This window comes from Arachis ipaensis, chromosome B3 (assembly GCF_059453495.1).
Source record: "Arachis ipaensis isolate K30076 ecotype BB chromosome B3, ASM5945349v1, whole genome shotgun sequence".
Taxonomy (NCBI): domain Eukaryota; kingdom Viridiplantae; phylum Streptophyta; class Magnoliopsida; order Fabales; family Fabaceae; genus Arachis; species Arachis ipaensis.
Window position 1 is genome coordinate 1,760,227 of NC_142438.1, and position 26,826 is coordinate 1,787,052.

Sequence of the window (26,826 nt, forward strand, 5' to 3'; positions counted from 1 at the left end):
ATAACCTTCAATAAATAAATATGTAAATTACTATAATTTTACCAAAGAAAAAAAAAAAATAATAATATTCTTAGTCACCAAAAAAAAAAGAAAAATAATATTCTTAGAATCATTTTTCTCTTCACATGTCAATTTTTTTTTAATAATTGCTTTACATATAATAAACCAATTCATGTTACTAATTTCACTAAAGACTAAATAACAAAAAATAATTTATATTAATAATAATTTTAATATTTTAATTTAATAATTTACTAAATAATATCAAAACTTAAAAATTGAAAAAACCGGCCCAACCTGTTAACAAGTGTGTAGATATGTGATAGATACCATTTCTATTTTTGTAGAGTTCAAATGTGATTTCCCTTCTATAAAATAAAATATAGTTGTCCCGTTTTTGGTGAATCCCAGTAGTTAAATTAAGGGATAAGGCATTCACGTTTTTCTCAATAAGACAAATGAGTAACAGCCACTAGTATAAATTCTTTATTTGAGGTACTTCATTAACAAATCAAAGAGGGAAAAGATGGTAAATTATTGATCTATTAAAATATATTTATCTCCTTGTAATGAACATTAACTATATTGTCTTATATTAGGTGTGTGTGATAAACATATGCTACTTATATTATTTTTAATTATTTATAAATAGATTTCAAGCTATTAATATATATTTATTATTCCCTAATAAGCTTTGCCAACAATTAAAAAGATAAATAAAATTCCAAATTAATTTTAATTTTTTTTAGTGATCACTTTAGTTTTTTTTAAGTGAATATCCCATCCGACCCCTGATAATTATTTCAAAAGGACGACGAGACTTTCAAGAAAAAAAAATTTCAATCCGATCATTGATCTTTTTTTTATTGATTAGTCACTGTGCCAGAAAAAATAACATTAACTTTTTTTTTTTACACAGAGACTTTGTTGTCCTTTTGAGATAATTATTAATGGTCGGGTTGAGACTTTTTTTATTAAGGGTCTCGTTATCTTTCGAAGTAATTATCAGGAGCTGTTTTCGGTTTTATTATATTTTTTTCTTATTTTTTTCCTTCACCCTTATCATCTCATTCTTGCCAACAATTCTAAAAATAGAAAAATCAAATTAATTTTAACTGTTTTAATTATCACTTTAATTTTTTTTTGTTTTTACTTTTTTACCCTAATAATTCTCAAACTTCAAGATCATAATTAAGCTCATTCTTGCACTTTGCATACAAAGAACACACTTCTTCTTCCCCTCTTTGTTTCTACAAAATGTCTCTTCTCACATGGCTTAAGGAAGAAAGACTTACTACACCATTTTTCTTCATCTCCACACTAATTTTCCTCATTCTATTAACAAAGTTCCTCTTCACAAACAATTCAAGAAACAAGAAAAAAAGAAAATCCAAAAACAATATAAAAAATCTTCCTCCAAGTCCACCAAAACTTCCCATAATTGGAAACCTCCACCAACTAGGCAAAAACCCCCACATTTCTCTTCAAACACTTTCACAAAAATATGGGCCAATAATTCACCTTCAACTAGGTGAAGTCCCAACAGTGGTTGTTTCATCATCTAAGGTTGCAAAAGAAGTGCTTAGAACACATGATCTTGCACTTGCAAGCCGTCCACAACTATATTCAGCTAAGTACCTTTTCTACAATTGCACTAATGTTGTGTTCTCTCCCTATGGTGCTTATTGGAGGCATATTAGAAAGATTTGCATACTTGAGATTCTAAGTTCCAAAAGGGTACAATCATATAGTTCTGCTAGGGAACAAGAAGTTGCTCGTTTAGTTCAAAGGGTAAGATAGGTATTTGAATCATTTTCACATGAATAAGAATATGGAATTAACTTTTAATTAGTTAATATTAGTTATTTTTTTAATATAAAATTATTTTTTTTAATCTTTATTTTTTGAAAATAAAATTTAGAATTTTTGAGAGAAATTTAGGATTTATAATTTATAATAAAAAATAATTAATTTTCTAATTTTGAGTAATTCTTTGAACATTAGAAGTTTTAATATAATATAAATATTTATTTTAAAAAATTAGAGATATATCTGAAAACTCAGGTACAATCGATTTCACGTAAAGTTGATAGTTGAGAGCAGCCGTTAGATGAAAATTTAATCAAATCAGTCAAATCATCTTACGGCTCTCAGTTATCAACTTCACCTGAAGTCGACTGCACCTGAGTTTCCAACATATTAAGGATCCTACTAATTTTAGAGTGTCTGTGCATCATAGGTTGCAGAGACTTATCCAAGAGCTTGTAATCTTTCTAGGATGCTTGGACTGTACGCAAACGATATTCTCTGTCGCGTCGCATTTGGAAGAGATTTTTCGGTAGAAGGAGAGTACCAAAGACATGGATTCCAGAAGATGCTTGATGAGTACCAAGAACTACTTGGAGGGTTCAGTGTTGGTGACTTCTTTCCTTCATTGGAGTTCATACATGGCTTAACAGGTGCGAAATCGAGGCTTAAAGAAACTTCTAGAAGATTTGATCAGCTCTTTGATCAGATATTGGATGAACATAAAGGATGTAATAATAATAAGGTGGATGAAGAAAAGGACCTTGTTGATGTTTTGCTTGAAGTTCAGAAGAATGGCTCACATGAAATGCCTCTCACCACTGATAATATCAAAGCAATTATTTTGGTTAGTGATAAAGCCTTATATAATCATGTTTAGATATATTGATTTAAAACCATCTTGGGTTGGTCGAGCTCACTCGTCCGCTTAAGCAAGTGTCGGGGGTTCGAATCCCGCCTTGTGCATGCAGCAACCTATTAGCCAGCGGCAGACCCTTAAATGGAGCTCCGATCCGCGACGGATTAATCCTTGGCCTGTCAGGCTGGAGGATACCGTGGGCAACCAAAAAAAGATATGTTGATTTAAAAATTTACCAAAAAATGACAGTAACATATAAAACAGAGCAAAAACCGATGAAATAAGTGATAACATTTTTACTTTCAATGATTGCAGGACATGTTTGCTGCAGGAACTGATACAACATTCATTACCCTTGATTGGGGAATGACAGAACTTGTAATGAACCCACAAATTATGAAAAGGGCACAAAAAGAAATAAGAGACATCATGGGAGAAAGAAAAGTTATCCTAGAGAGTGATCTTCACCAATTTCACTACATGAAAGCCATAATCAAAGAAGTGTTCCGGCTACACCCTCCGGTGCCGGTTTTAGTCCCGAGAGAATCCATGGAAGACATAGTCCTAGAAGGATTCGAGATCCCGGCAAGAACAAGATTCTTTGTCAATGCTTGGGCTATAGGAAGGGATCCTGAGAGTTGGGAAGATCCTAATGAGTTTAAACCAGAGAGGTTCTTAGGGAGTGATGTTGATTATAAAGGGAATGATTTTGAGTTGATTCCATTTGGAGCAGGGAGACGAGGGTGTCCGGCGATTGCGTTCGCGGCCGCAGTTATTGAACTTGGTCTGGCTCGGCTGCTACATAGTTTTGATTGGGAGCTTCCTCATGGTGTTAAAGCTCAAGATTTGGACCTCACGGATGTCTTTGGAATTTCCATGCATAGGAGAGAAAATCTTCATGTTGTTGCTAAGCCATATTTTCCATAACACTTAAGAGTTTAATTAGTATGTTAATTAGTAATTAGTTAGTGTTAAGGAGTTCTTAAGGTGATTTGTAAGTCAATGACTCCCTAGTCAGGTAGCAAAGTCAATTAGAAAAGAAGTGTTACTATGTAAGAACTAAAAAGCTTAATGGGATTAGTATGATATGTAAGAAGAATTTAAATTGGAATAACTGATTCGTATATGTTATTTTAGATGATTATTCACGTAATTAATATAAAAAATAATATATTAAAATTAAATTTATATTAAGACATACATTGAAATATAAAATAGAAAGTGATTTTTTGTAAATATTATAGTTTGGAATTGAATGAACTTGTAATTCAATGAATTTTCCATTATCTCAAGCGTTGATATTTTTGGTTTTGCTCAAATTGATTTTGTATGTCTTGGAAGGCATTCAATATATATATATATATATATATATATATATATATATATATATATATATATATATATATAAAGTTTAGGGGTCAGTAATTTTTGTGTTTTGTGGCCAGCATTTAACCATAAAAAAATGAGTAATTTTCTACTATTGAATGTAATCTCACACCATTAAAAACACTATTGATGACCAATTGATAATTAGAAAATACAAAAGTTGTTGCCCCCTAACATTCCTCATATATATATATATATATATATATATATATATATATGAATATATATCGGATTAGGGGATAATGTGGGCAACAAAAAAATGTCTAGTTTAAATCAAATTATATATATATATATATATATGAATATATATCGGGTTAGGGGATAATGTGGGCAACAAAAAAATGTCTAGTTTAAATCAAATTAAATATATAAAAAATAACAAAGGTTATTATTTTGGAATTGGCATGATTTTAATCCAAATTATTTAAATAATATCATAATATATACATGATTAAATAATGTAAAAAATATTTATACTAATAATAATGAAATAAAATTAAATTCACCAAATGTTAAAAAAAATAAAATTCACTTTTCTAGGTTTTTTTAATTCTTAAGTGTGATTTATGGTGGATAAATATTTTTGTTTTTATTTAAATTAAAAAATTATTTAATGTTTTACGATAAGTATATATAAGCAAAAAAATTCAGACAAAATTATTCTCCACATCACAGATCATCCAATGGGTTCGCTCGAAGCACCAACCACTACCGAAAACGGTTCCACCGCCACTCCCGCCGGAAACGGCAAATCTCTGGCCACGGACGGCACTGCACGCGTTCCTCCTCCGGAGATGACGTCGGAGAAGCCGCCGGATTCGGACTCATCGAAGCGCCGGAGATCGTCGGTGCTTCCCCTGGAGGTCGGGACGAGGGTTATGTGCCGGTGGAGGGACGGCAAATACCACCCTGTCAAGGTCATCGAACGCCGCAAGGTTTCTTCCAGTGACCCCAACGATTACGAGTATTACGTTCATTACACAGAGTGTAATTACTTTCACTTTCTCTTTCTTTTTCTTTTAATTCTTGCTATTGCTCATCTTGGAAGAGTTAGGGTTTTGATTGTGAGGTGGAAATGTAGTTGGAGTGTGCAATTCTCTTTGATAATAACTTGACTTCGTCTTTTTGTTGGAGTTAACTGTGATTAATTGAACTTTTAGCTGGAATATTAGGGTTTAGGGTTTCGATTTTTGAATGTTAAGAATCGGTACCAATTGACGGATGTATTAGAATTCCACAGATTTTGTTATAGGATGGATTTAATTTCAGTGTTATCCATGTAGCAGAGGTTACCTAGTTGGAAAAGGTTTGGCTTTTTCTTTGTTATTTGTTGGGGGTGTTTGGAAAATGTGATATTTAATGTATCATCATCATGCTTTCAACAGTTGTTGAGCTTCTTTGTTTTCTTTTTTGTTTCTGTGGGGATGAGGTGGTTGTTGGTTGAGGAGGAGAGGAAGAAACAGAGATAGATTACTATGCTTTTCCACCTGGAAAAATGAGTAATATGATGTTTTATTAAGAAAAAAGAAGTTAAAATAAGAGTAATATAATGGCTTAATTAGTGACACTTTCATGTATTATAAAGTTAACAGGGCAATATTTTCAAATAAATTTGCATTTGGTGTTTTTATTACTCACAAGTCACCATGTTTCCCTTGTATTGCTGTTTATGTATCTGAACTTTTTTAGTTCCCTCTAGTTTATCAGCTGACGTCAAATTTTTTGCAATTTGTGATTGTGAGCACAGATGCCAACCGCTTAGTCTCTTGTTTTTATTGTTTCTTTTAGTCTTTCTACTTTTTAGTTATGATTATGGTTCTCTCTCTCGGCAGTTAATAGAAGGCTTGATGAGTGGGTGAAGCTCGAGCAGCTTGATCTCGAGTCAGTAGAGGCTGTTGTTGATGAGAAAGTGGAGGAGAAGGTAATGATTATATCATCTTCAAAGTTCTTGGCAGCCTTTCAGTGGTTGCCTAAAATTAATTTTATATCTGTAGTCACTTGCTCCTGCTAATCTTGATTTTAATGCAATGAGTGGTGCTTTATGATTAAACATTTTGAAAATTACACATTTGGTTTCTCAGGGGGCAACAGGCTTGAAGATGACACGCCACCAGAAGAGGAAGATTGATGAGACACATGTAGAGGTATTGAATGGTTACTTTTCATTTACAATGTTGAAATAGGCTGAGTATACACACACACGCGCGCGCGCGTCTGACAAAGTAAAACCTGCTAGACTAAACCTTTTTAGTTTCTACTTCAGCCATTGCTAACCAGCATCTTGAGCTGAAAACACACAGAATCGTATAAAATGACAATTTTTTACTCTGGCACAGATACCTACACACAATGTTCCGATTGAATAACTTCCAGTCAGTATTTGAGTTCTACTTTTAAATGACATATAAGAGACATGTGATGCCAACTAGCTATGGAAACAGTACACACATTTGAGTAGCAGTAACTCCGGTTCTGATATTGTCAGGGAAAATTTAATATTAATGTTATCTTGCTGGAAATTATTGCTGCTAATGACTATTTTCAATGAAATTGAAGCGACATAAAACGTGTAATTTTATTATTATTCTGTTGAAACGTGAAGCTGGTGGTTGCTTCTTGCTGTAATTCCTATCCTGCTTGAAGCTGAAGCTTTGTTCCTTATATTCTACATTTCTCTTGATACATCATAGGGCCACGAGGAGCTTGATGCTGCCAGTTTGCGAGAACACGAAGAATTTACCAAAGTGAAAAATATAGCTACTATTGAACTTGGAAGATATGAGATTGAGACATGGTACTTCTCCCCCTTCCCACCAGAATACAACGACTGTTTGAAGCTGTACTTTTGTGAGTTTTGCCTCAATTTCATGAAACGGAAAGAACAGCTTCAGAGGCATATGGTAAGGGGTGCTTGAAATGTTCCTTTTTCCCCGTACTTCTCTTTGTTTTGGCTATTTTTGGTGTATATTCTTGTTGGAAGATCGCTGTACATAAGATTAATATGTTTACTTGCAGTTTATTCTACTATTTTGTAGATTGCAACAAATGGTGTTTTTGTAACTTGTGTTATTTTAGCTCTTTTTGCAGTTGGAGAAGTTAATTGTATACCTATGTGCGATATTTGTTTCCCCATGTGCAGTTCTAATGTGGATATGTGCGATATTTGTTTCCCCATGTGCAGTTCTAATATGTGGTTTTTTCCTCGCAAATATATTGCATAATGATACAACATACGATAATTTTATATGTATAATCATGTGTATTTTACCTTTTGTGATAAGAATCTATCATATTTTCTTTGTACTATTCTTCTCATTTACTAGCTACATATTTGAAATGACCCCTTGGTTAAAATGCCATTTTTTGTGGGGGGAAAAAATGATCATCAAATCCTATGAAATAGCTAGTGAAATTCGCTTGTGGTATTTCTTTCTCTATCTTCTGAGTAGCCAAAAAATAGAAGAAAGGTGACAGTTTTATATAATCAATGCAAATTATTTAAATGCCTTTTTGAGCCCATGTAACAACATCGGTTCCTGTTCGTGCAGAGAAAATGTGATCTTAAGCATCCCCCTGGTGATGAAATATACAGAAGTGGTACCCTGTCAATGTTTGAGGTATATTTACGGTAATGTTTTTGTTATTATTAATATAAGTTCATCATCTATTCATTTTTCTCCTCCTATGGTAAGTTTTATCCTATGCCACTATGATTGATATTTTTTATATCCAAACTCAATTCTTTATTTCTTGCAACATTGTGATTACTTTTAATTATTGTTCTATGTCTAAACAGGTTGACGGGAAGAAGAACAAGGTTTATGGCCAGAATCTGTGTTATTTGGCAAAGTTGTTTCTTGATCACAAGACCCTCTATTATGATGTAGACCTATTTCTGTTCTATGTTTTGTGTGAATGTGATGATCGAGGATGCCACATGGTTGGCTATTTCTCTAAGGTAAATAACACTTGGCTCTAATCATTTCAGGTTGGCATGAGATATTTCAGTATTTATATTTTTTAATTTGCTAGCCCAATTCTTTCATCTCTTCTTAGAAGCCTGTGATGCTTTGTAATTGGTGAAACTTGACATTGGACATTGTTTTAATTTAAATATCTTATTTCTCCTCCATACTTATGCCTTGTGGTTTTGTTGCACTTATTTCTTCGTATTTACTTTACATGAATGATACCGGTGTTGATATTGACTACCTTTTATAATAAAGGAAAAACATTCCGAGGAATCCTACAATTTGGCATGTATCCTCACGCTTCCACCTTACCAAAGGAAAGGTTATGGCAAATTTCTAATAGCCTTCTGTAAGCTCTCTCTCCTCCTCTATCCTTCTCACACGGATGCACACACACATTTTTGTAGATTTCATCCATTCTAATTTCAAATATTGAACAGCATATGAACTTTCCAAGAAGGAGGGCAAAGTTGGCACGCCAGAAAGACCCCTTTCAGATCTTGGACTGCTAAGCTACAGAGGATATTGGACCAGGGTTCTCTTGGACATTCTGAAAAAGCACAAGGGTAACATTTCCATCAAGGTAAGCATCTGTATAATAATTTTATTTCATAGAACGCGTGTTATCTTGTTACTAAGAAAGTTGTGTTTCTGCAGGAGCTAAGTGATATGACTGCCATTAAAGCCGAAGATATATTGACAACTCTTCAGAGCCTAGAATTGATCCAATACAGGAAAGGACAGCATGTTATTTGTGCAGATCCTAAGGTTCTTGATCGCCATCTTAAAGCTGCTGGTAGAGGGGGTCTTGAGGTTGATGTTAGCAAATTGATCTGGACCCCTTACAAGGAACAAAGTTGAGGCAAGAGCTACCTACTATTTATGTAACTTTGATGAACTTGTATATATAGATTTTAGGTTAGGTTGGTTAGTTGTTTTAGCACTACCCCCTTTGTGTATTAACAAATAACAAATACATGGTCTTGTAAAGATCTTAGCTGAGCTTAGGAACACACTGATTGTTATAAGCTGAATCATTCTTACCTGTTTAAATTCATGACTCAATGTATTTGTGCTTAATTTCAACAAAAGGAAAAGAGAATACTTGGAAATCGACCTTTAATATTTTTAAAAAAAATGGAAATTGGTAACAATTAGATTTAGTTCTTCCTTTTCTTATGAGCAATGTACTAAATCGCCTCTTTTGGTGCAGTTTGAGAGGCATGTATTGTATTCTCTTTTTTACGGTATCTTGTGCAAGTTAAAGATTAATTTGTTGCAAATTTGTGCTCGATTTAAGAGATAACATATTGAATTAGATTCTGAAATTAATATGACAACATTTTGTCATATAAGAGACCCAAAACTAAAAGGAGTTCCCAATCAAACTTGCATTTACAAGCCACCAAAATACTAGAATTAAGATGAGAAAAACTCGATCTATGAAAAGTTGAAAACCACTAAAAGAGAGATATGCTATAAGGCTCTTGCAATGGTTGGTCATCAGAACACAAAATTGGTTTCCTTAGCCTACTGTTTCCTCTATATGCTCATCCATGACTAGCAACACTGTTTAACAAAAAGGGTTAGTCACTTCATGTTCAAGCAAACCATAGTAACCCTAATGACTCCTGATATCCTGGATATAGCGACCAATTTGCTGCGCACCGAGATATAACGCATCTACCGCAAGAAAGACTCCAAGCTGTGAGGAAATGATCAAACATACAAAACATCATGATTGAGAAAACAAGAGTTGCGACTAACAGAAAGAAATATAGATTTCGCAAATTACCAGCCGTGCCGAGAACACTAATCTATAACCCCAACCTTCCTTCGCTGCAGCCGCTCTTTGCTGATCAGTCCAACTGGATAATCATGAAAACATAAATTTTGCATTTCCAGTAGTAATATAATGAAACTATATTTAAATGGTGCACATAATGATTATGTTGTTTCAATTTTATATATAAATCCCCTTTTTATATTCCAATCATTTTTCTATCATGCAATGCAGCCATAAAATCTAGCTACACAGTTTTGTATTATCAACAAGCAAAGACAGGACATTATTAAGATTTGTATCTCATGCTGAAATCTTCCAAACTTCTTTGTCTTTGCAATTTATGTACTCACATGCTTATAATGACAATTTGAATATTTTCAAAATGTTATTTGATTTCATCTTAAAAAAGGAAAATCACAATAAAATTACCACAATAAAAGTTTTGCATGTTTTTCCAGCCAATTAATAAGTTCATAACTGTTAAAAGAAGCAAAAAAGTCAAGCATAGCAAGAACTTCTTTTGATTAAAAAAAATGCACACAGTATACAATAATTCATACTTTATAAAATTGAAAAAGCTTTAAATTGACAAGGCAAACCACATCATATTACATGCACTAAGAGAGATATAGTTGAGATTAGATAGTCACCCAAGGAATTCTGAAACGCCACCAATTCCGGCAAACTTAAGAGGCATAGGACCCTCTACGATGAGATCCTGCTCCGCAGTAATAACGAGAGCCGAGAATGCATAACACTCGTCAGATAAGCTAATTTTCATTTCCAAAGTACAATAGAATACCAAAAAAAATGTAAAATTGGAAAACATGCCTCGTCATCAGCAGCCTCTAATCCTCCTTGAACCCAGAACAGGTTTTGATAGCCGGCGTTGTACAACAGTTCACAGGCAGCTAATGATCTGAGCAGAAAATAAGGTTCAGAACTACTCAAGGACTGTGTTCGGCAACAGTGAAATGATCTGAGAATTTTCTTTTATGCATGCAAACTAATTCAACTGGTGCAACAGCTAGAAAATTAGTACTGAATGTGTTGCAAGGGAATGGAAAATTAGTACAAATAACGAATAGCAATTTAGCCTGCTAACAACTCGATTATGCGTACAAAAGCTCACCTCAGTCCCTTCTGGCATGCAACTATCAATTCTGTATCTTTCGGGAACTTCTCCTCGACTTTGGCTAAGAACTGGCTGTTGGAAAAAGGGAAAAGAATGAATGCGGAAATTCTTGTACACAGATCATGAATTATGAAAGTAAAGGGGAAATTGTACTGTCTTTGCTTCGTACTAGTCGATATTACATACATGGCCTTGATTTGTAAAACCATACACTAACCTCATCTAAGGTTTTGAATGATACCGAACTCAATAACTTGAAATTTTTGTAAAATATGACATTGACCTTCCCTATAAAGTATAAACATAACAGTAAGGTGCCGAATGTGACCTCACATGACCTTAGAGGAGTTCAGTGTAATTTATACAAAAAAAGTAATGATGGTTCATGATACCTATCATAAGACAGTGTAGGCAAGCCACTCCACCAACCTCCTGTTTAACACAACATCAATTCAAATGCAGTAGATTTGTGCCGAAATGTTGAAAATTGCTGCATAACTTCTGAAAGTCTAGAATGAAAAATTAATAATGGAAGAGCCAGCATGGATCTTTCATTTCAATACCCATAACGAAATTCGTGACTTTTCTTGGAATGCTTCCAGCATCTAGTCTTTTGTCAACATCAAATATCGGAATCCAGGTTGAACCTCTCACCCATGCCTAAAAATTATGCAAAAGGAAAAGACAATGAACATTATAATGATAAGGAAAAGACCATAAGAATGAACACTAAGTTTTAGATTACGTATTCGCAAAAAGAACTGAATAAAGATGTGCAAATTATGCTTTTTAACAAATGACAGCTACCAATGTCAATGACCATCATGATAATAATAATCATCATGTCTTGACACATACGGCACCATGTTTACGCAGTCGAATTATTTTTCTTTTGACCTCCTAAACTCCTACTTCAAGTAAATGGCTAACCAACATGTTCAATATATTTGCTAATATAGACAAACATAAGGAACAAGTAATACATCAAAAGAGAAACCTTGTTGTGCTCGTTCGACGGTCGAACATCAAGAAAGGGCTTGTTCGAAAGCTGAACTGCATAACCAGCTTCCCTTGGGGTAAGAACTTTAACCTTTCCATCTCTTATCTACAAAAGAAAAAGGGTTAACTTAAATCAAAATGAGAGATCCAATATGATCAGCATCATGATCTAAACTCTAAATTCAAGAAGAAACCAATCATAGACAAGAAGGCACCTTTCAAAAACAAAACCTTTATCATAATACTACACAAGTTCAGGCCTTTGAGATAATTACAAACAACAAACACAATTTACAACTGAAAATTCAACTCTATGAATTATAGTTACAAGCATAAAATTGAATAAAATTATTATTATTACCAGAGCTTCCCGTCTCTTTCTAGCAGCAGCCATGTCCCTCATTTGCTTCAATTCATAGTCCTCACTATCAGCTTGAACTCTAACAACACTCTTCTGCAAACAAAAAAGGGCACATCATACATAAACAAGGAAAAATCCACAAACCCATCAATTAAAAAACAAAACTTGAATAAGAAAAGAGGGAGATTAAGAATGAATAATACCAAAGAGAGTGTTGTGGTGGCAGTGAGAGAAGGAGTGAGTTGTAAGGAAGAGAGAGAAGCATAGTGAGAAGTTGAAGAGAGAGAAGTGAAGTTGGAATTGGAATTTGTAAGGCTAACAATGTTTATGGGAAGAGAAACAGCTCCCATTATTATTATTATTAACACTGAAAACTGCAAAGTTCTTCAGAAATGAATGAATCAATGAAGAAGAAGAAGAAGAAGAAGAAGAAGAAAAGTTGAGGTTCTTATCATCCCCTACTCTATTTTGTCCTTTCTATCTTCACTTCTTCTGTTCTTCACTTTATTGTTCATGCTCAATTAACAAAGAAAATTCTCATTTTTATTAAAAAAAAAAAACTAAATATGTAAATATCAATAGAAATTATATTTATATCACTTTGGAAATAAAACTTATTTTTTTTACTTTCTATCATTTAGTTTTAATATAAAAAAATACAAAAGTATATACTATATACACATAAGTAATATATAAAAAATATTGGTAAAATATCTAATTTATTATGTTCATTTTGGAAAAGGACATTCTTGAGAGTTGAGAGCATATACTTTCAGTTTTAACTATCAATTTTAGTTCAATTTTATTTTGGTTTTCACAAAATATTATTTTAATATTTATTAAATTATAATAAAAAATGAGTTAATATTAACGTGATTTATATGTGATAATTTTGTATTAAGATAAATTATAGTAAAATGAATGTTGTTTGGATTATATTATTTAAAATTATATTTAAATAAAAATTATTAAAAAAAAGACACCAATTTATAATTTTGTATCATTTAAAACCATATATTTTTTAACATTCTTTGACTATAATTTTTTTTATAAAAAACTTAAATTTATGTGTTGAAATTTAGTATTTTTTTTGTCGTAATTTGTCGGTCCTCTTTTTAGTACAAATTTTAAATAAAAACTATAATCTCAATAGTAATTTGCTTTCTTCATCCATAGTTGATAAAAATCGTTTGTTTTTTTTTTTTTACCAAAATTATGAAGACTCAAACCCGCAACCTCTTAAATGAGTATGAAAAGTTTATGTCATTTGAGCTATTACTCATTTGCTTTAAATATGAGTAATTTTGGAATAAAATACTAGTTGAAACTTGAATATGAACATCGATAAGATTAGATAAATTGTTATATTATACATTAGCGAAAAAACGTTTAAATAATTAATATAAAATTAATAAAAATACAACAAGGTTATTTAAATTTAAATGTTAACAAATTATTAGATTCTAATCCAACCAAATCTATTTGTATACTATCTTTGTTTTAAAATTAAATAATTACCACATCACACATCTGAATATTCATAAATTTTGTTTCGAATTGCACTTAAATTTGAAAGAAATCTTTTTTAAATTAAAATAGAAAGAAAATGGATATGTAATTTTATTCTAGATAGCAAGTTAAGATGAATGTCCAGTGTCCAATAACTATTAATAGAGAACATCAAAGAAAAAGTTTCAAACAAAAATATTTATATTATAATAAAATAAATGAAAATTTGATAAAAAAAAATTAAAACTTAGTAAAAAAAATACTAAAAATCAGGTGATTGTTGATAAAAATATCAACAAGAATAATTAGAAGCTGTATTTTTAAAATCAGGTGATTGTTGATAAAAATAGATAAAAATTGAATTGAGAAAATATTGCGTTAATATTAGAGAAAAGCCATAGCCAAGGTTTTGATAGTTCTATATAAAGTAGTATTTTCATTTAATCGCGTATTTATATAATATTTTTGCTTATTATAAACTACGCAATTCACAGATATATTTTCTCATTAACCTATCTTCATATTTTGGTCTTTCTTTAAAAATAGTAAAAAAAATGGATTTTTTTCCTTTTCATTATCAAATTTTATAAACCCAAAAACATTCACTATGATATTAGAAAAGAAAAAATCGTAACTTTAACTAATCTCAATTCCAATTTGCACATTAACAATAACATAAAGCAACAAATTAAAATCTCTATTATTTACATAATACACAATGGCAATTTGGAGTATCCATTTTTCTTCGTGACGTTGTTGCACTTTGCTTCCTCATAATCATGATTAAGAACTTGATTATTATAATGATGCTTACAATAAGTTCCATTAGCTTCAAACGCCTTGATGAGCTTCAAGAAGAGCTTGTTCATAATTTCATCCTTAGAATCCATATAATTCTTAAAGTTTCTAAGAATTTCATGGGCTTGAGTTCTAAAATGTCCCTTAACCAAGATTTCAAAACCCTCCAATGGTGACTCTAACATCACAAGCATGGCCTCCCATGTTCTAATAATTAGAACATTTTTTTTATTCCTTGAAAACTCATCATTGAGAAACCCTTGAATAGTGACAAGTATATCTAATATTCTAAATGGATTTGAAGAAGAACATTTTCTCTTAGAGTGTGGTAGGTTGACTTTTCCATTCTTTTTCAAATTTGGATTCAAATCATAGTCATAAGAATGGTAGAAAAGTTTAGGAGGTTGATTAGGGTAATCACAAGTAAAACATATGTCGAAGCAAAATAATGCGTTATAATAAATGGTATTAGGAGGACCTTTAATTATAGCTCTCATAAGATAAGGTCTTGACTCATAAACCCTAACATAAATGGAAGAGTTAATTAGATTTAAATCTAATACTTCCCATTCTCTCCTAATTATGAAATTTAGAGAAATTTTTTCACTAATGTGATACTTAAGGAAGTTGTCGTGACTAAAAAACCGATGATCAGTCGGAGAAGATTGTACCTTGTCGAAATTCTTTATCTTCCAAAAATTCATCTCAAGTTCATCTTGTAATTCTTCAATCTCTCTGTAAATTTGTGCAACTAGCATTTTTTGTTCTTCCTTTGGCTTCTCTAATGCTAATTTGCTTTCTTCCTCCATGATTGATAAAAATTGTTTGCTTCAAATGTGACCGAAAAGAAAATCAAACAACAACTAGAAAAGAATGGAACAAAATAAGAAATTGTTTAAGTAAAAAGACAGTCATGAATATTACTTTCGAACTCTTTTTAAAGCAACCTGAATCTGAATTTGAATCTGAATCTGAATCTGATTCTGATTAAGATTAGATAGATGATATATTATCGAAAAAGTGTTTAAATTTAAATAATTAATGAAAAAATAACATTTTTGTTATTTAAATTTAAATCTTAACAAAAGATTAGATTCTAATCTAACTAAATCTATTTGGATACTATATTTATTTGCTTTAAAATTAAATGAATACCACGTTACGCGTTTAAATATTTCATGAATTTCATTTTTCTTGTGTCATTAATTTGTTTTCATGAATAATTAAAGACGAATAATTTAAGTTTTTTTTTTCAAAATCAAAATAAAAAGAAAATAGATATATACTTTAATAATTGGAAAACAAATTTAAGTTTTCCTTTTTTTTAAAAAATCAAAATAGAAAGAAAATAGATATCTAATCTTATCTTAGAGTGAATTTAAAATGAAGTGCTCACAATAACTACTAGTAGTGGGTTTGAAATTGAATTTCAGTTCTTAATTATTGTATTGCGAATTTGTGATAGCTAGCGTCCTTATAGATAGGACTGACAACGGATAGGATAGAGTAGAGTAGGGTTTGGATTCTATCTTAATTCTACTTGTGAATTAATTTTTTTTAATTTTATTTTATTTTATTTGCGGATTGAGAATTTTTCAACTCTAATCCTACTCATATCCTAAAGTTCTAAATCCTACCATACTTGAATCTATCCACAGAAAAATAAAAAAATTTTAAACAAATATAAATTCAACCATTTCAAATTTTATACATATTAATAAAGTAAAAAATAAAAAACTAATTTCAAATTAAAAACAATATATCTTAAAGAAATCTAACATAAAATTACAAATAATATAATCATCAACTAATTTAGTGGTTATTTCAAGTTTTTATAAGAGGAAGATTGCGACTTCAACATTCACTTTCTTTACTACATACATAACTTTTACATATATATTATATAATATATTAGGAGTGCGGATAGAGTAAGGTAGGGTATACCTTGAATTTGTACTACCCGCAAATAAATCTGCACCGCCCCCTACTCTACCCGTAATGGGTCAGGTAAATAACTCTATTCGAACGAGTTGGTCTGAATTGGATATCTGCGGGTAAGGTATACATTGCCAGTCCTATTTATATTTATATGAGAAGCTATTTTCAAATTTTCATTTTTTTTTAAATTATTTTCAATTTTTGATTCATTCAAAAACAGAAGAACCGTATTGGCGTATTATTGTATCATATATCATTATCATACATACACTCATATCAATCATATTTGATATGTGACAAACCAAAAAGTAAAACAAACAACGCCCATGGTATCCCAATCCAACCACACCCATCTATAATAAATGTAAATCATTAAATAAACAAATAAAAAAAAAAGTGAAAACATGATGTTGTGGACTTATGGATGCACATGCATGTCAAGTCTTAAAAAAAATCAATAATTAATGTGTGCATTTGATGTTGTATATATATTTTTCACGAGAAAATGACTTTCTAACATTATTATTATTGTTGTTAAAATAATTTATTTTGTTAAAAATAAAAGGTAATTATAAACTTTAGAAGACTTTTTTATTTCGAATAATAAAAATGTTATTTAATTTGTTTAGAAAATATAGTAGAAAGAAGAGAAATTGAATTAAATAATATTTTTCTATTTATATCTATCTACATGTATTTGATAAAATCATCAACATAATTCAGTCCTTGTTTTATCTTAGTAATTTGTGAAAAAAAAAAGAATTAATCATCTCAAAACACAATTTTATAATAGTTTATCTAACCCGTACCTACCATTATTGTTGTTATTATAGTAATCATTATCATTATTATTAAGTTATAAGTCAAATAACTTCTTAAGTGCTTCTACTGATGAATATAACGAAAGATAGAGGGAGAGAGCTACCTTTTTTTCGTCTACCACATTAACTAATTTTTTTAAATTTTAAATTTTAAATTCCAAATTTAAAAATATTTTATTGTAAATTTTAAATTTAAATTCTAAATCCAAAAAATTAAAAAATAATTTTACTATAAAAAATAGTTAATATTGACTCATTAGAAACTAATTCCTATATATTTTCAATAAAAAATAATGAATACGACAGCAACATATTTAGATTTAAATATATTATAATGAACAAAAATAATAGATTATCTGTTAACATTTTTTACGATAGATTTATATTTTAAATAAATAATAATTCATCTTTGAACTTTTGAAATTATCAGGAGTGATCATCTCTTAAGTGTTTTTTTTTTTTTTTGCCACACTATTTTCTTCATAAAGTTTTAGTGTTTTACACACTTCATATTCATCAAAATGAAAATTATAGTTCTTCAAAGCCAATAAATAGGATGTAGTTAGTCGAAGTTTGACCAATTCCCTGAATCATGGGAGTTCAATTCCCACTAATTGATATGCATATGAGATTTTAATTTAATAATTAAAGATAAAATAATATAATATATGTAACACTAATAATAGAAACAAAGAGAGGGAAATTTTTTTTCCATATTTTGATGAATAATCCAAGAAAACCCATGATAAATAATTTTTAACCAAATTTATTATAAAAAAAATAGGAAAAATTTTAAGTATACCGAGAACATTAGTATTCTAATTGTTTTAACCGTTAATTTTAATTAATATATATTATATATATTTTTTATAATTCAAATCAACGGTTAAAATAACTAAAACATCGGTATTTCTGGTACACTTGAAATTCTTTCAAAAAAATAAAACGAATTTACAAATTTATGTAGTTAAATTTGGTCAAATCAACCAAATCAAAACACATGAACAAGCCATATCATCATTTATTTGAAAATCAAATTTAATTAACTATTTAAATTTAATTTTTTCTCTGAATATCTACTAATTTAATAAGTTAAAGATTACTTTACTTTGAATTCAATGAATTATTATATACATCAAATATCATTCAAATTCTCAATATTTATTTAAATAAACAAACGAATTAATTATTTGACCAATATAAATTAATTTCTATTTAAATTTAGATATTATCATCTTTACCTATACTATATACTTACTATATATAATAGAAATACAAGAGAATTTTGGTATATATATTTTCTTTTTCAAAATGTTTTTTTATAAAACATAATCTATAAAAAAGTATTTTCTCAACTCTAAGAGTTGAATTTATAATTTTTTAATTTTATTAGAACATACTATTTTAACTAATAAAAAATTTATTTTAAACACTGAATGTTGACCTTATTTTTTTTACGAGTCCAGAATTTTATGAACAATAAAAAAATTATTATACAAAATTATCAAAATAAAGTAACATTATTTATTTTTATATTATATAAATGACATTTATTTTTGTTAACGAATTATAATTCAAATGACATAACTTTTTTATTTTTATTTAAGTATTTCGAATTCAAAGCCAATGAGTAATAACTCAAATAGTATAATCTCCGCATACTCAATTAAGAAGTTACGGATTCGAGTCTCTTAAATCTTATCTTTAATAAAAAAAATATTTTAAATTCAAATGACATAACATTTTTATTTTTATTTAAGTATTTTGAATTTGACTTCAAGTCTCGTTCTTAATTTTGAAAAAAATTTTTTTTTTTTTGCTTTAAAATATAATTAGATAAAACCTCAAACACCCCTAATCCCAATCTAAGGGCCTAATCCCTACACCGCTTGATAAGAACGCAAATCAAAACCTGGGTGCTAAGCATTAAGCAACATTTTAATATGATTAAGCAATATTTAAAAGAAGCTAGCAAGAAACAACAAACAACAACAATAAACAGTTTTATAATTTTAGTTTTTTTTTTTCTTCTTTGTTTTCCTTTTTAATCTTCTTTTTTTTTTTTTTTTGCCTAACAAAGTGAGTGAGTGAAAAGTGAAGTGCTAAGAGAAACTTCGTGGAAGCAACAACCTCTCTCCACCACTTACCAATCAATCAAAATCAAACATTTTGTTTTGTTTGCAGCATAAAAACAATAACATAAACATATCCATTGCTTCTATCTCTAAATCCAGTGCACTGAAGACACTCAAACACACCAAAAGCTTCGATCTTTGTTAGTGTGTTATGCTTTTTCATTTCATTCTCTCTTACCCACCTCTTCAAGGTATAATCTTTCTTTATTTTCCTTATGCATTTTCATTTTTTTCTCATTTTTTGCTTGCTTTATTTGTCAGCTTTTCTGTTTCTGATGTCAAAGTTTTCAAAAGTGTCTTCTTTTTTTTTTTTCTACAAAAAGGGAAAAAAAAAAGGGGTTTGGTATGTAAGAGTTTTGGAACTAATGTGAAAAGGGATTGAAATAGAAATCATGGGATTCTTTTGTGTAGTTTTCATGATTTGAAAAAAAAAAAAATGAAAATCAAGTTTATTATTATAATGCAAATTGGGGTGTATCTTGACTTTTGCATAATGTGAATTGTGATTTTCATGAATTTTTTAAGTTAGGGAGAGAAAAAAAAAGTGTTATTTTTTTAATTTAACTTAGATTGAGCTTGAAAAAGTGCAGTACAGTTCTTAAAGATTTGATCTTTGATTGTTTTTATTGTATTGCTGAATATTCTGCAAGATAAAGAATTTAGCTTGAAAATTGAAAAACAAGTTTATTATTAAAATGCAAATTGGGGTGTTGTTTTGACTTTTGCTTTATGTGAATTGTGATTTTCATTATTTTTATAATAATGTGGGAAAAAAAGTTACTTAGATTTTCCTTAAGAGCTAAAAAAATGTGTCTTTGATCTCTTTAGCTTGATAAGACACAGCTTTTAGAGTTAAAAAGATTTGATTTTTAATGATTTCATTTCATGGGGCTTCTGAATTTATCTGCAGGATAAAGAATCTCTATGGGTGGATCAAGTTCTAAAAGAAGTAGTTCCAGGCGTTCAACCACGAGGTCGAATTCAAATTCATGGTACCCTCAATATCAAACACCTTCTTATGCACAAAACCCTCAGTATCATGGGCCTCAGGGTTATCAATATCATGGCAACACATCTCAAAGCTATGGTGGCAGCGGGAGTGGCCGTCCCGCGGAGCAGAAGAAGAGGTTGGATAGGAAGTATTCGAGGATAGATGACAATTATCATAGCTTGGAGCAGGTAATTTTATCTCCCTAGTCTCTGCTGGTATCTCTAGAACGATTTTCAGGGTTGTCGTTGCAGAATAACTCGGTTCTTGTTTGCAAATTGCATGATAATTGGCATCTCTAGAAAGATTTTTTGGCGTTGTGCCGAAAAATGAAACTGGTCAAGGTTATCAAACTCTCGAGTTAATTTTATTTACAAGTTTAGTTTTACAATCCAATTAAACTATACTTCACGAATACAGGTGTACTCTCGAGTTTGGTAACTTTGAAATTGGTCATGTTGGAACTCATGCACTTTTATGTAAGTTTTTGAGAAACAAGAATCTGTTTAGGTGTTCAGCTCTTCAGGTCATGAATTATTTCGGAACATTATTGCCATTGCTATCAAATTGCTTAGAAATCTTCTAAAGTTTGAGGGGAACTCCTATTTTTCGGTCTTGCGACTGTTGCTTTTAGTTGTTACTTGAAATTGTTATTATAAAGTTGGTGCCGGATTTGGTACAAGAAATCATCTCTCGTCTATTTGGTGCAAGTTTTGTACATACATCTTGTTTCACATTGGCCATCTTTTTGTACATAGCTATTCGTTTCGTTTCGGCATTGTGTTGGAGGATGTAAAGATGTTCTTGTTTTTGGATTTTAGCCTTAGTTATTCTAAATTAATTTGTTTTCTGTTTCTGACATTTTGAATTAAATTTTCATATTTGAAGGTAACCGATGCTCTGGCAGGTGCTGGCCTAGAATCTTCCAACCTCATTGTTGGTATTGATTTTACAAAGAGCAACGAGTGGACAGGTTTTGATTCGCTCGACTTCTCTCTTTTCTATTTTCTATTTTCTCCTGCTTGTTTTGCTTCAACGTGCATAGCTTGTCGTTTTGACCAGGTGGAAGATCATTTCAAAGGAGATGCTTGCATCACATTGGTCACGAGCAAAATCCATACGAACAAGCTATATCTATCATTGGGAAAACATTGTCTTCCTTCGATGAGGATAACCTGATTCCTTGTTTTGGGTTCGGTGATGGTAATTCGAGAAACACTGTTATGATCTCTTTAAAATCCAATAGTTAATGTTCTTGTGAGTTACATTGTGTGTGCACGTTTACATATTGGCAGCATCGACACATGACCAAGAAGTTTTTAGTTTCTACCCGGATGATAGATTTTGTCACGGATTTGAAGAAGTGTTGTCACGATATCGAGAATTAGTCCCTCAATTAAGGCTTGCAGGTCAGTTAAGCTTCATTTCATTTTTTTTAGCATTCTTAGTTTGCCCCTTTTTTATGCCGTTTTTGCCTTCCAACATGCGACAGGACCGACATCATTTGCCCCAATTATTGAGATGGCAGTCTCCATTGTTGAGCAAAGTGGAGGCCAGTACCATGTCTTATTGATCATAGCTGATGGACAGGTACAATCTTTTTCAAATTGAATTTGAAAATAATAAAAGTGATTTACACAAATAGCATACACCGAATTCCTTAATCTAAGTGGTTTTCTGTTAAATCATTTTTTACGTATTCCCTCTTAATGCATAAGGTTTTAGTTCTCAGTCTCGCTTCTTATATGTGGCTGCTGATAAATAACATTAGAGTTTTCATATCGAAATATTGAGGATTGCTACTTGTTGCAGGTAACAAGAAGTGTTGATACCGAGCGTGGTCAATTGAGTGCACAAGAAAAGAACACGGTAGAAGCTATTGTGAAAGCAAGGTACTTATCTAACTGTTTCACTTTATTCATTGTTTTGGTTATCATATTTCTAAAACGTGCTTGTTGACAGCGAATATCCCTTATCGATCATTCTGGTTGGAGTTGGCGACGGGCCGTGGGACATGATGAGACAATTTGATGATAACATCCCTGCCCGAGCATTTGATAATTTCCAGGTATGCATCGCCTCCGAAGTTATCAGTTTCGTGGTTCACAATTCATTTATATTTCTATTAATGTTAAACTTAATTTCCACCCTTCTTTTTTGTAAAATTATTCCTTCCATAGTTTGTGAATTTTACGGAAATAATGTCAAAGAACATGGATCGATCACGTAAGGAAGCAGAGTTTGCACTTGCTGCTTTGATGGAAATACCCTCTCAGTACAAGGCAACACTAGAACTTAATATATTGGGGTAATGAAGTTAACCCTTTTTTTTAACTTAATTTTCAAAATAAATGTCACTTTCATTTGTTTGGTATAACGGAAAACTAATGTATCCGGTGTAAATTGTATCCGAATACATTGAATTTCCAATTTACCAAAAGTGAAAGTGATGTATATTTCGTAACGGAGGGAGTAGTAGCCTTTTGCAAGCTTCGCATAACGAAGTCATTTACATCCTATTATTTCTTGAGCAGTGCTCGCAGAGGGAAAGATATAGACAGGATTGCTCTACCACCGCCGCTATATGGTTCCAATACGCCATCTTATAACTCTCCGAAAGCTTCGCGACAAAACAGTTTCCGCCCCACTGCGCCATCTCACAGTCAAAGACACGATGATGTCTTTCCCGCACATCCTCCTGCGACTTCTGCATCTGATAATCAGGTACTTGGACAGTTGAACACACTTTATTACTCTCTCTCTTGCTTTTGTATCTTACTTTCAACTTTCCTTGTGAATTACCATTACTCTGAACCTTCATTATAATGTGATGATCCTTGCAGCTTTGTCCCATTTGTCTTACTGATCCCAAGAACATGGCATTTGGTTGTGGGCATCAGGTAAGAATCCACTCGATTCAATGCTTTCTCGCATGCATGACACGAGAAAAACTTTCATGCTCGTGGCGTATCATTAGACTGTTTGATAAGTGTCTCGAGATAGAAAATTAAGATATCATCTTTGTTTTCGTCTTTGGTTTTTCCGGGAGTGTTTGGATTGTGTAGGGACAAAATTACGAAAGAAAATTATTTTGTATCTCGTTTGATGGCAACCAAAAACGTAAATTTTTGTCTTAGTGTTCTGTCTTCACGGCCGATTCTACCTAGTGGGATAAAGCTTCGTTGTTGTATTCTGTCGTCACGGTTTCCACTTTTCCGTCGCAATTTCTTAGTCTAAACACGATAGATGCATTTTGCGTGTTTTGGACTTTTGATATACAAAAATATTACGTGTACACTAAAAATCAGCTACTATATATTTGTATATAACTACATATGTTGTTTTACACACTTTCAATATGTATTTTTGTATTTTAACATGTATTTTCAACAAATGACTAATTTTTTGTATACACGGAGCATAGTTGTTTTGTCTGAGAGAGAAATACAAAGACAAGAAATTTGAATCTTCTATCCCAATTGTGTTTTCTATCTTCAGTCAGTGTCTTTGTATTTCTTTTCTAAGACAATTATCATGATCATACACAATCACTCATTTTTCTTATTTTATGAATGGTTAAATTACATAGTTGGTCCCTACATTTTCAGTGAAATTGTAAATTGGTCCTTACATTTTAAAAGTTTGTAATTGGGTCCCTAAAGAGAATTAAAATTTGCAATTTAGTCCCAAGCCGATCAAAAAGTGTTGATTTAACAGAATATTCTTATACTGAGAATATTCTGTTAAAATAGAGAATATATTGAAAATATTCTGTTAAATCAAACACTTTTTGAACGATGGGGACTAAATTGCAAATTTTAATTCTCTTTAAGGACTCAATTACAAACTTTTAAAGTGTAGGGACCAATTTGCAATTTCACTGAAAGTGTAGGGATCAACTGTGTAATTTAACCTTTATGTATAACCTCCTAATGCTATAACTGAAATTAATTAATAATTGATTGTGAATATTTTTAGAGCTTGTTAGACATGATTGAATGAGCCTGCTATAATTCTTTTTTTATTATTATTTTTTTTGAATTATTTTTGGTAATTTGCATTGCAGACATGCTGTGAATGTGGACAAGAGCTTGAATTATGCCCCATATGCAGGAGTACTATTGACACAAGAATTAAACTTTATTAATGTTATATATCTCAATTTTTTTTAAGAAAAAAAGAAAGGATTGTGTGCAACTTTCTTGGTGAGAAGGTGTGTAAGTAGGGATGGGCAACAAAATATTGCTTATTCAGGTCCTTATTTGTAAATATTTTGGTATTTATTGGTTCAACAAATCTATGCTTTTGGCTTATTTTTATATTTCATTTACATGTGGTGGTTCATCATTCAACATAATGCTCCTTGCCCCTCATTAGGTAGAGATTTAATTATTTAATAATTTTTTAATTTAATTGTATTTTTATTTTTTAATTTTAAAAAATAATATTAAATAAAAAAGTGATTTTAATTTTAGTTATATTTTTTAAATATAATTTAAGTTTTATAATAATTAGAATCACTATAAAATATATTTTTTCCCAAGCCATCTAACATTGTCGGTGGAACAACATAGTTGTGTGAATTATTTGGATACCAAAAATCCTTAAATTTCACTAGTGAATAATGGGGACACTAATTTAGTGATGGGATATGACATGAAACATGATGAGTTGGACAAGGTTGTTTTTGTATTTTTGTACATTAATTTATGAGTGCTTTATATATTTATTGATGAACAACCCTAATATAGTAATATGCAGGTGAGAGCTTACACTAACTTATTATCTTATCCACAAATAACTTTTCATTGACTCAATAATACACTTTAAGAAAAGTAAATGTCTCTCCTAATGGACTTAGGTATGGAAACATCTTAATTAAGTTTTTTTTGAAAAAATAATTTAAATAATAAATATCTATATTAAAAGTAGCTTATAAATAAGTTAATTTGTGTTTAGATTTTTAGTTTTAAAAATATTTATTTTAAAAGAAATGTAATAAAAAGCTTTTTATTATAAAAAAAAGTTATTTTTTTTTAATTTTTCTGTAGGTTTTTAAATAGTTTCTTAGAAACATACAATTTAATACTACTACTTTTCATAAGTCACAAATTAAAAAAAGTTACTTTTGAAATTTTCCAAACGAGCCCTTAATAGACTAAATTATATTAATATACTACCAGTGTAAAATAATTTTATACTTGCATCTAATTACGTAATGTCATATTATTAAAAATAATTATTATTTTCATTGACCGTGTAAATAATCATATAGAAGAACGAATGTGATTATATAATTGTATAAAATATTTTATATTATTAATACATCAAAATTAAACTCATGATATAATATAATATAATGTATAAAATGGCTTAGAGGGTAATTTTGCTTTGCCCATATACCATGATCAAATATGTGAATAGCTTAGCTTTTCACAAATATTTCACAAAAAGTCAATATTTCCAAAATTCTAAATGTCATTGTTTCTGTTCCTATTCCCTAAAACTACCATATTATTAATGGTAGTGAATTGATAGGTATTAATATGCTTATTAATTCATTTTGTTATTAATTAAATATGTGTAATAAAAATAAAATATAAAATAAGTTAAGATGGTAAAATTATATTCTTGATTTAGATTTTAGTAAAAAAATAGACTTAATTTTTTATTATATCAATCACATCTTTCTAAATCATTGAAGTTGACTCAATATTTTTAAGCATTAATCTAAAATTAAAATAAGTTTTTTATAAGTTTATTTTAATACACTAAATAGCATAGAATAATTTATATAAGGGTAAAGTTATTTTTTGTTCCTGAAGTTTACTAAAGTTTTAAAATTACTTCTAAGTTTCAATTTGTTTCAATTTTATTCCAGAAATTTTCGATTTGCATTAATTCTATCCTTTAAATTGACGTCGTTTAAATCAGATACAGACGTTAGTGATGTGTCCAAATAGAATGTCTGATGTGGCAAGGAAAGTAAATCCCCAAAATTATATTCTCACAGCTTTCTTGAACTCCTCTCTTGTTGCATAGAGAGTTCTAGCTTCCCACTTATAATTGCTCATATCCTTCAATTCTTTGTGAACGGAAAATTTTTTTTGCTGACTTCATCATCCTCACTCGATAATTCCTCTAACTCATCACTGTTCAATTCTTCATCATCGCTTAAATGAGAGCTCTTTCTCTTTTTCTTTCCAACAGCCACCTTTTGAGTTTTCTTTAATTTCTCAACAACACTCTTACTTTTTTTTAGACTTCTTTATGTTTTGGTACATCTCCCCAAAAATTATATCAACATCAAATAGCCCATCATCACCACAATAAT

General features: G+C 30.4%; 5 protein-coding genes across 5 annotated transcripts; 3 read left to right on the forward strand and 2 right to left on the reverse strand.

Moving 5' to 3' along the window:
* Positions 1-1,069: 1,069 nt before the first annotated feature.
* On the forward strand, positions 1,070-3,786 carry LOC107629368 (cytochrome P450 71AP13). Its single transcript, XM_016332148.3, has 3 exons — positions 1,070-1,791; positions 2,240-2,653; positions 2,981-3,786. The coding sequence occupies exons 1-3, from the start codon at positions 1,258-1,260 to the stop codon at positions 3,590-3,592; spliced, it is 1,560 nt and encodes a 519-aa protein (XP_016187634.1). The 5' UTR covers positions 1,070-1,257; the 3' UTR covers positions 3,593-3,786.
* A 904-nt stretch (positions 3,787-4,690) lies between these two features.
* Positions 4,691-9,123, forward strand: LOC107629367 (histone acetyltransferase of the MYST family 1). The gene is made up of 9 exons (XM_016332147.3): positions 4,691-5,038; positions 5,884-5,972; positions 6,133-6,195; positions 6,742-6,951; positions 7,600-7,668; positions 7,848-8,009; positions 8,278-8,371; positions 8,463-8,605; positions 8,680-9,123. The coding sequence occupies exons 1-9, from the start codon at positions 4,735-4,737 to the stop codon at positions 8,881-8,883; spliced, it is 1,338 nt and encodes a 445-aa protein (XP_016187633.1). The 5' UTR covers positions 4,691-4,734; the 3' UTR covers positions 8,884-9,123.
* Positions 9,124-9,294: 171 nt separating this feature from the next.
* On the reverse strand, positions 9,295-12,842 carry LOC107629366 (Rhodanese/Cell cycle control phosphatase superfamily protein). Its single transcript, XM_016332146.3, has 10 exons — positions 12,507-12,842; positions 12,304-12,396; positions 11,941-12,048; positions 11,507-11,603; positions 11,336-11,375; positions 10,941-11,015; positions 10,640-10,727; positions 10,459-10,526; positions 9,818-9,890; positions 9,295-9,727 (listed from the first exon to the last, which is right to left on the reverse strand). The coding sequence occupies exons 1-10, from the start codon at positions 12,651-12,653 to the stop codon at positions 9,644-9,646; spliced, it is 873 nt and encodes a 290-aa protein (XP_016187632.2). The 5' UTR covers positions 12,654-12,842; the 3' UTR covers positions 9,295-9,643.
* Positions 12,843-14,516: 1,674 nt separating this feature from the next.
* LOC107632404 (putative ubiquitin-conjugating enzyme E2 24) lies at positions 14,517-15,419 on the reverse strand. Its single transcript, XM_088509538.1, has 2 exons — positions 15,256-15,419; positions 14,517-15,132 (listed from the first exon to the last, which is right to left on the reverse strand). The coding sequence occupies exons 1-2, from the start codon at positions 15,417-15,419 to the stop codon at positions 14,517-14,519; spliced, it is 780 nt and encodes a 259-aa protein (XP_088365664.1).
* Positions 15,420-19,225: 3,806 nt separating this feature from the next.
* Positions 19,226-24,850, forward strand: LOC107629365 (E3 ubiquitin-protein ligase RGLG2). The gene is made up of 12 exons (XM_016332145.3): positions 19,226-19,695; positions 20,415-20,683; positions 21,381-21,465; positions 21,555-21,695; positions 21,788-21,901; positions 21,985-22,082; positions 22,305-22,384; positions 22,455-22,560; positions 22,673-22,800; positions 23,027-23,216; positions 23,336-23,392; positions 24,559-24,850. The coding sequence occupies exons 2-12, from the start codon at positions 20,429-20,431 to the stop codon at positions 24,637-24,639; spliced, it is 1,335 nt and encodes a 444-aa protein (XP_016187631.1). The 5' UTR covers positions 19,226-19,695; positions 20,415-20,428; the 3' UTR covers positions 24,640-24,850.
* The last annotated feature ends 1,976 nt before the right edge of the window (positions 24,851-26,826 follow it).